The 12,555-nt window shown below is 44.6% G+C and overlaps 1 protein-coding gene across 1 annotated transcript in view; it reads left to right on the top strand.

Moving 5' to 3' along the window:
* ZNF777 (zinc finger protein 777) overlaps positions 1 to 12,333 on the top strand; it is a 29,225-nt gene extending 16,892 nt beyond the window's left edge. The window contains exons 5-6 of the mRNA XM_020289676.2: positions 7,203 to 7,454; positions 10,867 to 12,333. Of these exons, the coding sequence (XP_020145265.2) occupies positions 7,203 to 7,454; positions 10,867 to 12,023 (1,409 nt within the window). The 3' untranslated portion in view covers positions 12,024 to 12,333. The remainder of the gene's footprint in view (positions 1 to 7,202; positions 7,455 to 10,866) is intronic.
* The last annotated feature ends 222 nt before the right edge of the window (positions 12,334 to 12,555 follow it).

Below are 12,555 nucleotides of genomic sequence, written 5' to 3'. Positions count from 1 at the left end.
TAATCCTAGCACTCTGGGAGGCCTAGGCGAGAGGATCGCTCAAGGTCAACAGTTCGAAACCAGCCTGAGCAAGAGTGAGACCCCATCTCTACTAAAAATAGAAATTAATTGGCCAACTAAAAATATATAGAAAAAATTAGCCAGGCATGGTGGTGCATGCCTATAGTCCCAGCCACTCGGGAGGCTAAGGCGGGAGGATCGCTTGAGCCCAGGAGTTTGAGGTTGCTGTGAGCTAGGCTGATGCCACGGCACTCTGGCCAGGGCAACAAGAGTGAGACTCTGTCTCAAAAAAATATAATAATAATAATAATGTGGCAACATTGGTTTTTAATTTCAAAAGGAAAAAATACAGAATGAAAGCTCTCCATAATTTTCTCTAAAGAGTCAGCAGTTTATCCTTCCAATTTTATGTGCACACATATAGTCTTAATTACATAGTACATAAATACATTGTCATTGTAAGACAATTCAAACAATATAGAAGTACATTGTTTGGCAAGTTGCTTTTTTCAGTAACATATGTTTTTTTACATGTTGGAATATAAGTCTACCTTGTTCTTTTTAATAGCAGACTATAGTATTTTGTGTATTGATTTTATAATTTATTTAAATACTTTCCCATTGATGTACTTTCAGGGTGTTCACAAGTTTCAGTGCTTCAGTAACAATCCTTGTAAATAGATCTTTGTGCACTTGTCTAAAACTTTTTTAGAAATGGATTTTCTGTGTGAAAGGATATATACCCACTTAAAAATTTAATAGATGTTGGCAAATGCCCTTCAAAACAATTGTACCAATTTATACACCTTCATCTAAGAATGAGAATATATTTATTTCCACACACCCATGACAATAGTAGGTACTATTTATCTTTTTAGTATTTGCCAAAGTGATGGGTAGAAAAAATAATATTTTGATGTTTTTATTTGACTTTCTATATGGGTGATTTTGAGCATATTTTCATACCTTTATTGATTACTAGTATGTCTTATTTTGTGAATTTTCTTTTTTTTTGGATTATTCATATTTTTATTATTGAGTTGTAAAAGCTTTTTAACTATTAAGGATATTAGCTCTTGTCCATAATAGGTATACAAATATTTTTCCCAGTTTGTTGTTTACTTTTTTATATAGTCTTTGTGTGATGGTATAGTAGTTTTAAATTTTTATATGTTCAAATTTATCAATTTTAAATTTCTGTATATTCAGATTTATTAGTCATTTTCTTTATGTTGTCTGGGTTTCATATAGTAGAAATATTTACTCAGGCCATTTTATTCAGTAAACACTATGATCATAGGCCTTGGGCATGAGAGACTCTGAGAAGTCTATGAAAATACTGGAAACCTAAAACAAAATATTTTTTACTCTAGAAACCAAAAAGAAAATTACTAAATGTAAATAACTTAATGTTTAACTAAATGTCTACAAATATAGCATTATATCAGCTTCATTAATTATTAAATTCAGCCTTCACAAACATTTAATACAATCTGAAAACAATTGGTAAGGGAGATTTTTTTCCATCTCACAAGAGACCCTATAAATCAGTGTGATTATCGAGATTAAAAAACCAGTCACAGATTAAGTACATTTCTTACAGCCGATTGATGTCAAAGCAAGCTACAAATCCTTTCAGAACAATTTATAGCAAAAGGATATAGTTGATACAGATTAGACATATTCAATATGTTTGGTATGAACCAACAGGCAGCCTTTAGAAGGGATATTTGAGGGTCCCAGAGGTCTAGGAATAGACTGTCCCTCAGCTCGAAGTTGTAAAATTTATGTACCTGGGTTTCCAGTACTAGTATGATTTCATTATTTATATCTAAATTTTTTATTCATCAGGAGTTCTTTGTTTGTTTTGAGATAATCTCGCTTTGTTGCCCAGGCTAGATTAGTGCCATGCATCAGCCTAGCTCACAGCAACTTTAAACTCCTGGGCTCAAGCGATCCTCCTGCCTCAGCCTCCCTAGTAACTGGGACTACAGGCATGAGCCACCATGCCAAGCTAATTTTTCTATTTTTAGTAGAGACGGGGTCTTGCTCTTGCTCAGGCTGGTCTCAAACTCCTGAGCTCAAGTGATCCTCCCACCTCGGCCTTCCAGAGTGCTAGGATTACAGGCGTGAGCCTAGCCACATCAGGAATTTGTTTTGTTTTTTGTTGTTTTTTTTTTTTTTTTGAGACAAAGTCTTGCTTTGTTGCCCAGGCTAGAGTGAGTGCCGTGGCGTCAACCTAGCTCACAGCAACCTCAAACTCCTGGGCTCAAGCAATCCTACTGTCTCAGCCTCCCAAGTAGCTGGGACTACAGGCATGCGCCACCATGCCCGGCTAATTTTTTTCTATATACATTAGTTGGCTAATTAATTTCTTTCTATTTATAGTAGAGATGGGGTCTCGCTCTTGCTCAGGCTGGTTTTGAACTCCTGACCTCGAGCAGTCTGCCCAGAGTGCTAGGATTACAGGCGTGAGCCACCGCGCCCGGCCAGGAGTTTGTTTTGATGTGAAACGTGAAGGTAGCTTTTTCCCCTTCTAGTCAGGAAGCCTGTTGTCTCCATCTATTTAAAACTTTTTGCTACTGGTTTGACATGTTACCTTTGGTCATAAACTATATTCTCACAGTGTGTCTTATAAATGCAGTTTGGTTGTCAGTACTCTTTCAGAAGTTGTTTGGGGTGGGGAGACCTTTTTGGTGAGAAACACAGGCTCCCCTACTGCCTAATGAGGGGGGTGGCATGAAAGTGTGAGTAGTGCTTATCTCAGGATAGAAAGAGTTAAGTACCACAGAGCAGAGCAGGAAAGTGCCAGGGGTTCCGCGGCGCACGCTCAGCTGAGAGTACTGCCAGAAGACTAGTGGACGGCATGCATTTGAGTGGGGTCTTGCAGTTAAAGGTGTTAAAGGCACTGGTCTTCAGGCTGGGGTATGCACGCTCTCAGGAGACAAGGAGACTCTCCAAAAGGGGCACAACATAGATGGCTTTGAGGGTGCAATTTCCAGGTCCTTAGTCCATCTGTTTTCGTTTATAAAACTGATCAGCCAAGAGCACACAACACATGGGGTCCCTGAAATATGGGCCCTCATCTCCTACATCTCTCAAGATTAAAAAGAAAAGATACCTCCTGCCCATCCCCGTCTTACTGTGGAGCATTTCTCCCAGGTATAGGGCCCCCTGGGTCACCAAACAGATAATCCAGAATGTTTGGGGTACATGTCCAAGAACCACATTGCTCTGGGACCTCAGTGGCACATTCTTTTGCAAGTTAGGTTGTTTGCAATATTTAGCTTTCAACAAAATTGAAGACAACCTAAATCAAGTGAGCTAATAGGTTATTAAAAACAATTTTTTTGGCCATAGCCCTAGGGCAGAAAAAAAATTTTTTAATGATATGTTAACCATGTGATTTGTGGCATATAATTCAGAAGTTCAGAGAATCAAGGCAGTTCTATAACAAAGCTCCTTCCAGCCCATCTACCTATTTACATAAGTGAGGTTTCATTTATAAAAATGAAGAATAGACTAAAATTGATTCTGAACTCTGTCTCATTCTACAGTAAGAATATTCATTCTCAGATAAGTGAACTAATTGGAAAAGATTTTCTATTCATCCTTATAAGAGATACATTTCCAAAAGTTTTTTGTTTTCTATCTTGGATAATTGTTTATCATTCTATAATAATAATCAGTAAGGATAACTTAAGCCAGGAAAGAATGAATACTTGGAGCACTGTGGTTATTAGAAATGAAAGCAAAATTAAACTTTCAATTTACTTACATATTTTTATGGCAGACTGGTAGATGAAGTGATCAGTAAAAGGCTTCCTAAGCATAAAAATATGTTCTATTAGGATAAAATTCTGTGGGCAAAGTAGGAATGGAAATAGAAGTTCAAGGTGAAAAGGAATGATATAAAAATTCCAACTATCAAAGAAGAACTTGTTCATGTATTTTCTAAGTGAATAATGATGGGTTTAAAATTGCTAGGGTTCTCAGATTCCATTGGTGACATTAAAGGGTGATGGAAGAGTTTATTTCAAAATATCAATATTTACAATACTTCATAAATTACATCTTTTGCAGTTACTGATGCATTTTATATATTTATTCAAGAAGGTGCAAAGGGGTACATCATTTGAAAAATTATTTTAAGGTACAGGCAAACAAAATATTTTAAGGAGTCTGTGAAGCCAGGGAAGAACTTTTTCTGATGCTGGAGTCACGGTTGTGTTTGTGGAAGGAGCAGAGACAAGGATTGAAGACAAAGGAGAAAAGGGCACAACTAGCAAGCAGAATTCCAGGGAGAAAAGTATGGGCAGGGTTAAGGAAAGAAGCAGAGGATTTCGGGTATAGGAGGAGAGAAGAGGGACACTGCTTTTCCTGAGATTGGAGGGCAAGGGGAGGTGAAGATGGTAACTTCAAGCTAGCGCAGGAGGAAGTCAAGACTATAAATGTGGATGACTTTTTTTTCTTTTTCTTTTAATAGCGAATAGGATACAGATATCTTTGGAGAGCAAGAGTGGGAGACTCAGTCGGAGGGAAAGTAGCAAAGGTCTGCATTTAAGGTTGTGGGGGTGCAACATGGGAACATCAGAGCTGCTTTATATTCTGTCCACCTCCAGACGGAAGTAGAGTTGGCCAATCAGAGAGGATTCAAAGGATGGCCAAGCATCAGAAAGCACTCGGCTTTGAGTCAGTAGCAGCAGTGTTTAGCCTGACGGGGTGGATCTGGTTCCTAAGTGGGGTGGTCGCTTTGGATGGGGGATTTGGCAGGAGAGCCTGAGGAGCTTCACCAGGGCACGGCTGCAGCTGCTTCATTCATTCGTCTTGGGGGGGCTCTTTTTTTTTTATGAGGCAGAGTCTTGCTCTGTCACCCGGGTAGAGTGCAGCGACATCATCATAGTTCACTGCAACCTTAAACTCCAGGCTCAAGCGATCCTCCTGCCTCAGCCTTCTGTAGTTGGGACTATAGGCACGCATCACGATGCCTGACTAATTTTTCTATTTTCAGTAGAGATGGGGTCTCACTTTTGCTCAGCCTGGTCTCTGAACTCCTGAGCTCACTCAAGTGATCCCCATGCCCCAGCCTACCAGAGTGCTAGGATTAGAGGATTGAGCCACTGCGATTGCACGGGGTTTGTTTTTTTCCCACAGCACTTACCGCCTTCTGACATACAATGTGATTTATTTATTGTGTTTACCACCCTATGTAAGGTTTGTGTTTTGTTCACTGATAATATCCCAAGCATTAGAACACCCCATAACATATTGTTGGTGCCCAGTAAATTATCTGTTAATAATCAGTCAGTGAATGCATGAATATATTTATGCATTACACATTTCCTCAACTAAGGAAGTCATTTTCAACCTATAAGGGGGTTTTATACTTGCACAAGCTAATCCATATGAAAGAAAATAAAGTTGAATCCCTATCTCACAGCATACATAAAATAAAAATAAATTTCAAGTGGATTAAAGACCTAAATGTTAGTAAGACAATAAAAACCGGGGGATACAATCTAGGAGACCAGATGGACTGTCTAGGACCAGAGGAGGCTTTCTTGGCTAAGACAGAAAACTCGGGAGCTATAAGAAGAAGCAGGGACACACCTGACCACATGGAAGGAAACCTTTTAAAAGCCACCAACAACTTTCGTGTATGCAAAGGGTGCCACACATAAAGATAACAGGCAAATGACAGATTTGGGGGCAGGGGGGAAATTAGAAATCCAGATAAGACACAATGGGTTATCTTTAATACAAAAATCAAAGAATGCTTGCAAATCGGTAAGAAAAGACAACCTGATTGGAACTGAGTCCAAAGATGTGCTTGCTTACACAGTTCACACAAAATTAAATCTAAAGGGGCAATAAATAGAGGAAATCATATGCAGACTTACCCTGTCAGAGAAGTGGAATTAAAGTATCAGTAAGTTATCACTTTATACTCATCTGACTGAAGAAAATTAAAAAGAGCAACAGTGTCTGTTACTGGCAGGGATGTGGGGAAAAGGATACTCGTATGCAGGCTGGTGGAAATGTGAATTGTCACAGCCTTGTTGAAAAGCAGTCTGATGACATTTGTCAAAATTAAAACTATATACACCTCTTGACTCTGCAGTCCCACTCTTGGGAATCTCCTAGGAATAAAACCACTATTTTGTGGTTAGAGATAGAAATAAATGTTTATTGCAGTATTGTTCACCATAGCAAAAGACTGGGAACAAAAAGTGAATGTTCTTCCATTAGGGAAAGAATGAATAAATTACAGTATTATCCTCACGATGTAATACATGCAACATTTAAAGAGAATGTGTTAGCGCTATGGAAATTGGTTTGAAGAGATCTCCACAAGGTATTTGAGTGACAAAAGAAATGTAGAGGAGGGACATAAGGTAATTTTATTTTTAACACCAACAGTGGCCAGAAAATAAAGACAGATAAGTGTATATGTATTGTTATGAGTAACTACGTAACCATGGAGAAAAATCTTACTTAATTATGGGAGTTACCTGGGAGGTGATAGTAATAAAGCAGGAAGTGAGGGAAGGGGAAGGAAATTAAATAAAAAAAAATACTGCACTAAAACCCAGAAATGTGTATTATAATCCTATTATGTGAAATGATGCCTATGTGAGTAAGGATGCATATGAAATTAACCTACAGACCTATAGGCAAGCTGAAAAACACATGCATTCAGGCAATGTGTGTAATAGGATGCTGTTTAAAAACAAACCCAGACACTCCTACGGTACATGCGGATGAGCTTAGAAATGTGGGTCTGTCTGTCGGACACCTGGGTGCTGGGGCCAAAGAGAGTGGGAAGGAGGTGGTCTGCCTTTTCTTATTTCAAGTTGACTGTGAGTGAGAAATTGTGTCGAATGTACAAATTGCCTGGCCTAACTGGGAAGGGGAGTGAGGGCCTCTTTAAAATAAACCCTGACAGTGCTGAATATTTTTTAAAAATTGTGGGGCTTGTGGAAAACAAACTTTGCATCTATTTTAACTGGACCCCAGTTTGGGTTGGTGTTCAAAGCTACAAAGTGTCCAGAAAATTCTATGTGTACTCACTTCCAACTCAATATTACATTTCTTTAGGGTCCCCCAAATTAGAATTGTTGAAAAGTAAATTCTAGGGCTGCAGAAACCTGGGCAGGTGGCGTGAATGTGTTCTGGACTCTTCTCTCCTCCCCTCCCCTCAGCACACGACGGGATCGTGATTAAGATCGAGGTGCAGACCAACGACGAGGGCTCGGAAAGTCTGGAGACACCCGAGCCTCTGATGGGACAGGTGGAAGAACACGGCTTTCAGGACTCGGAGCTGGGCGACCCCTGTGGGGAACAGCCAGACCTGGACATGCAGGAGCAGGAGAACGTGCTGGAGGAGTCCACGGAAGGATCCAGCGAGTTCGGCGAACTCAAGCAGATGCTGGTGCAACAGAGAAGCTGCGCAGGTAAGTGTGGGGGTGGGGGCGGTGCCACTGCCATTAGGCCCCCTGGGTAGGCACCTGCCTCACCGGAAAGCTACCTCCCTTCAGAGGTAGCTGGAGGCTGAGGGGATGGCACGTATGAAAGCACCCCAGTCACGGCCTCCGGTGCAGGTTTCCCGCCTCTCCATTCCTAAGAATCTGTCTCCGCGCTAGGAAAGAAGTTGTTACATCCTAAGACTGGTTCAGACAGGACTCACAGGGACCTTGGAGATCATCTGTCCAAACCCAGAATTCTACAGGCAGAAGTAAAATATCCAAGGCCACATATATGTGGCAAAGCTAGAACTCCCCTCCCTACGTGTCCTCGACTGCCACGCATATCATGTTGCCAGCCTCAACTAACTTAAAGATTTCTGCCCTGGAGAGCGTTTTTTTTTAAAATGACTACGGTATTGGCTTTCTCTGGTAGAACCTAGTCATCATTTTTGTTTAGTTACAAAGCCTCCGTGTGAGTGAGCCTTCTGCTCATTCTTGTTCCCTGTGACTTTGAGAACAGTCAGGAAGTGGGTTCACTGTGTTCTCATCCCAGGACTGGTTTGGTGATAGATTTTCCAGTGTTGAACTCCTCCTGCAGTCCTGGGAAAAGCCTTGATCATCATGGCATATTGTTTGAATACACAGTTGGACTTAAGTAACATATTTTACTCGGGAGTTTTCTAACTATATTCACCTATAACATGAACCTGAATTTTCTTTTCTTGAATCAGCCTCATCTGGTTTTGGAAACAGAGTTATACTAGACTTATCAAATGAACTGGGCAGCTTTTGCTGTTGTTCTATATTATAAAAAAAAAAAAAGGCCGGGCGTGGTGGCTCATGCCTGTAATCCTAGCTCTCTGGGAGGCCTAGGCGGGAGGATCGCTCAAGGTCAGGAGTTCGAAACCAGCCTGAGCAAGAGTAAGACCCCCATCTCTACTAAAAAAAAAATAGAAAGAAATTAATTGGCCAACTAAAAATATATAGAAAAAATTAGCTGGGCATGGGCAGTGCATGCCTGTAGTCCCAGCTACCCAGGAGGCTGAGGCAGGAGGATCGCCTGAGCCCAGGAATTTGAGGTTGCTGTGAGTTAGGCTGATGCCACAGCACTCTAGCCCGGGCAACAGAGTGAGACTCTGTCTCAAAAAAAAAAAAAAAAAAAAAAAACCCTATAGGATAGGAATTAAGTATGTCCTTGAAAATTTGGTAGAATCCACTTGGGGTTTTGTTTATGTGTGAGTCATTAACCATCACATATTTGTATTTTAATTTTTGTATTTAGAAATGTATCCACATCCATTTATCTAGGTTTTTAAAAGTATTATGTTGAGTTGAATTTTTTTTTCATTTTATCTGCAGATAATTCCTCTATAATTTGCATTTTTGTACTTAATAAAATGTCATGGACATCCTTTGTCAAAAGATGTGGATCTAACTTCTTATTTTTAAATTGCTGCATGGTATTTCAGAAGTCTTTTAAATATACCATGTTGTCTTTCATAAAAGAATTGGGAAAAGACATAAGGCAAATTCTGAGTATGTGCTATATTGGGAGTGTCATAAATTCAAGATTGCCATTTGAGCATTCCCATTAATTCTAGTAGAACCTTAGAAAACTAGTAAACAGTAGTTTGTGGAATTTTGAATCTCGATTTAGGGCCAAATGTTTCATTTTTATCATTTCATTAAGAAAAAAGCAACTTTGATGTTCAAGGAGAGTTTAGATCTTTTGGGGTCCTATTTTCCCCTCTGCCTTTCATACATAAGTTATTTTCAGGATAAACACTAGGGCAACTAGTTACCAGCCTCTGCAGCTGCCTCCTCTCTGATCTCTTAGGCATTGTGCTCCAAGGATCACTTCCTGCTGAAAATCCTCACACTACTGAGGCAGCACTGAGTCAGCACACCTGTGTCCTAATTTTAGCACCATAGTTTACTGGCATTAGAGGACGAGTAGAAAATACTATGGTCTAGGAGTCCTGAACATTGCTAGCTTCAGTTTCCCTGCTGTCACTTGAGGGGTGGACTAGATAGGCCCTAAAGTACAACCTCTGAAAAGGCATATGACTTGACTCTATTTGGAAACATCACTTCTTATCTCTGGGCTTGAATGCTTCCTCTCTGAAGTGGGGATCATTTTTACTTGACTTGTAAAGTCAATAAGATATTGTAAATAAGATATTGTGCACATGAAAAGAGAGAACAGGTGTGAAAGTGCTTTGAAAAAAGACTTGTTTTTAAGGATTCTGCACATACAAACTTACTGTGTCTCAGAGATGAGCTCAAAGAAGTTGAGTGACTTTCTCATGGCACACAGGGACTAAAAATAGCCCAATGAACAGTATTTAGGGAGTGCCAAATAAATACGAGGCACTTGAGAGAACTCAAACAGGAGCCGGAGGCCACTCCTTGTCACCTAAGGCTTGCCTTCTCATGGGGCTCTGCGGAACTTATCATTGTTTGGGCCTGTGAGGGCCAGGCTAGAGGGCGGTGGGCTGGGGGAGGAGGGCGGGCATCCATCAGCTGGGGTGTGTGTAGCATACACGCCAGAGCTTGTGGCAAAGGCTGAGAAACACCACGTGATCCAGCTTCAAGGCTGGTAGGGCCTGCGTGTGTGGGCGAGTCATCCATCCATGAGATGTGACAGGAGGAGGCTGAGTTCCTAACTCTCTGGGAGGGACACCCCGCTACTGTGGGCTCACAGGAGGCTTGAGTGCCATAGGCTGGGATCATCAAGGCCGACATGGAGACTTGGAGAAGAGGGAAGATTTCTGGAGGAGGGCGAATAAAGGCTCTGTGAGGAGAAATCTTCAGTGGGTTCAGGAAAGTAGAAGACCAGTTAGCAGAGTTCAGGCAGAGGAGTCCTTAGAGAGGGAAAGACTGAGAGCTTTGTGAGTCAAGACCCGTACAGCTGGTGGAAACCCAACTCTCAAAGTAGCCTAAATGGCAAAGGGGTATTTATCATTCAGATAATAGGTAGGATCATGAATATGCCAACCTCGGGCGCAGCTGGATCTGGGTGCTCCCATGGTGGCTCGGTGCGCTGCTTTCCTTCTTCCCTGCTGGGTATGACTCCGCAAGCACCCTCCCATCGTGACTGCCAAGAATCAATCTGCCCTGTGTCACAGCTCCGCATAAAATTCCGAGAGGACTCAGAGTGGCCATTTTAAGTCTGGGCTCATTCCTGAACCAAACACCAAGGCCAGCCTGGCTGGCACGTCCAGGCCCCTGGGGGTGGGAACGACAGGCCTCAGGGAGAGGAGTATTTTCCCAAAAGAAGGAATTTGGGCCAACAATGCAGTGTTTGCTGGTGAGGGTGATGCGCTGCTGTAACTCCAATGTAGGGGCTCTAGGCAACATCTAATGTCTCTCTGTCTCTCTGTCTCTGTCCCTGGAGCAGAAGGAATCGTGATAAAGACAGAGGAACAAGATGAGGAGGAGGAGGAAGAGGAGGAAGATGAGCTGCCGCAGCACCTGCAGTCCCTCGGGCAGCTGTCCGGGAGATATGAGGCCAGTATGTACCAGTCCTCGCTGCCCGGGGAAATGTCCCCCGAAGGCGAGGAGAGCCCGCCGCCCCTGCAGCTGGGAAACCCGGTGGTGAAGAGGCTGGCGCCCCCCGCACATGGCGAGCGGCACCTGAGCGAGAACCGGGCCGCCTCCAGCCAGCAGCAGCGGAACCGGCGCGGCGAGCGGCCCTTCACCTGCATGGAGTGCGGCAAGAGCTTCCGGCTGAAGATCAACCTCATCATCCACCAGCGCAACCACATCAAGGAGGGGCCCTACGAGTGCGCCGAGTGCGACATCAGCTTCCGGCACAAGCAGCAGCTCACGCTGCACCAGCGCATCCACCGTGTGCGCGGCGGCTACGCCTCGCCCGAGCGCGGGCCCGCCTTCAACCCCAAGCATGCGCTCAAGCCGCGCCCCAAGTCGCCCAGCTCGGGCAGCGGTGGTGGCGGCCCCAAGCCCTACAAGTGCCCCGAGTGCGACAGCAGCTTCAGCCACAAGTCGAGCCTGACCAAGCACCAGATCACGCACACGGGCGAGCGGCCCTACACGTGCCCCGAGTGCAAGAAGAGCTTCCGCCTGCACATCAGCCTGGTGATCCACCAGCGCGTGCACGCGGGCAAGCACGAGGTCTCCTTCATCTGCAGCCTGTGCGGCAAGAGCTTCAGCCGCCCGTCGCACCTGCTGCGCCACCAGCGGACTCACACGGGCGAGCGGCCCTTCAAGTGCCCCGAGTGCGAGAAGAGCTTCAGCGAGAAGTCCAAGCTGACCAACCACTGCCGCGTGCACTCGCGCGAGCGGCCGCACGCCTGCCCCGAGTGCGGCAAGAGCTTCATCCGCAAGCACCACCTGCTGGAGCACCGGCGCATCCACACGGGCGAGCGGCCCTACCACTGCGCCGAGTGCGGCAAGCGCTTCACGCAGAAGCACCACCTGCTGGAGCACCAGCGCGCGCACACGGGCGAGCGGCCCTACCCCTGCACGCACTGCGCCAAGTGCTTCCGCTACAAGCAGTCGCTCAAGTACCACCTGCGGACCCACACGGGCGAGTGAGCGCGCGCCCCGCCCCGCCGCTGCCCGGCCAGGTGCGCCGCCAGGTGCGCGGGCCGCGCCCCCTCACCCCGGACACCTGCCTCGGCCGCGCCAGGCCCGGGCCCGAGCCCAGCGGGCGGGGGCGGGGCGCCCCCCAGCCCCTTTGCTGTGAGCCCCCCTCTCCTTTCGTCCCTCCTCCCAAGGACACGGGGGTAGTGAGACCAGTCGCTTGCTGCCGCGTTTCCCCGGGGCCCCAGGGGGGAGGGCGCGGACCTGGGGAACCCCTTCGGGCTGTTAATTTCCTTGACAATAAAATGGATGAAACCAATCAGCACGGGGGGAGTGATTTGGCCGCCGGCCACTCGGAGGGGCGGTGCAGGGCCGTATAGTTGGGCATAGAACTTTATAATTACCTTTTGGATACTGTGGTTCTATTTGATAATAATAGAGTAATTTTTAAAAGACGAGCGTTTCCTGTTTGCCGTTTTTGTTTGGTTTTGAAGGGGAGGGGTTGAGAAGGTAACCTCAGGGACTTGTGCTAGTGTCGGTTGAC

This window comes from Microcebus murinus, chromosome 9 (genome assembly GCF_040939455.1).
Source record: "Microcebus murinus isolate Inina chromosome 9, M.murinus_Inina_mat1.0, whole genome shotgun sequence".
Lineage (NCBI taxonomy): Eukaryota > Metazoa > Chordata > Mammalia > Primates > Cheirogaleidae > Microcebus > Microcebus murinus.
This window is presented reverse-complemented; position numbering and strand designations above follow the sequence as displayed.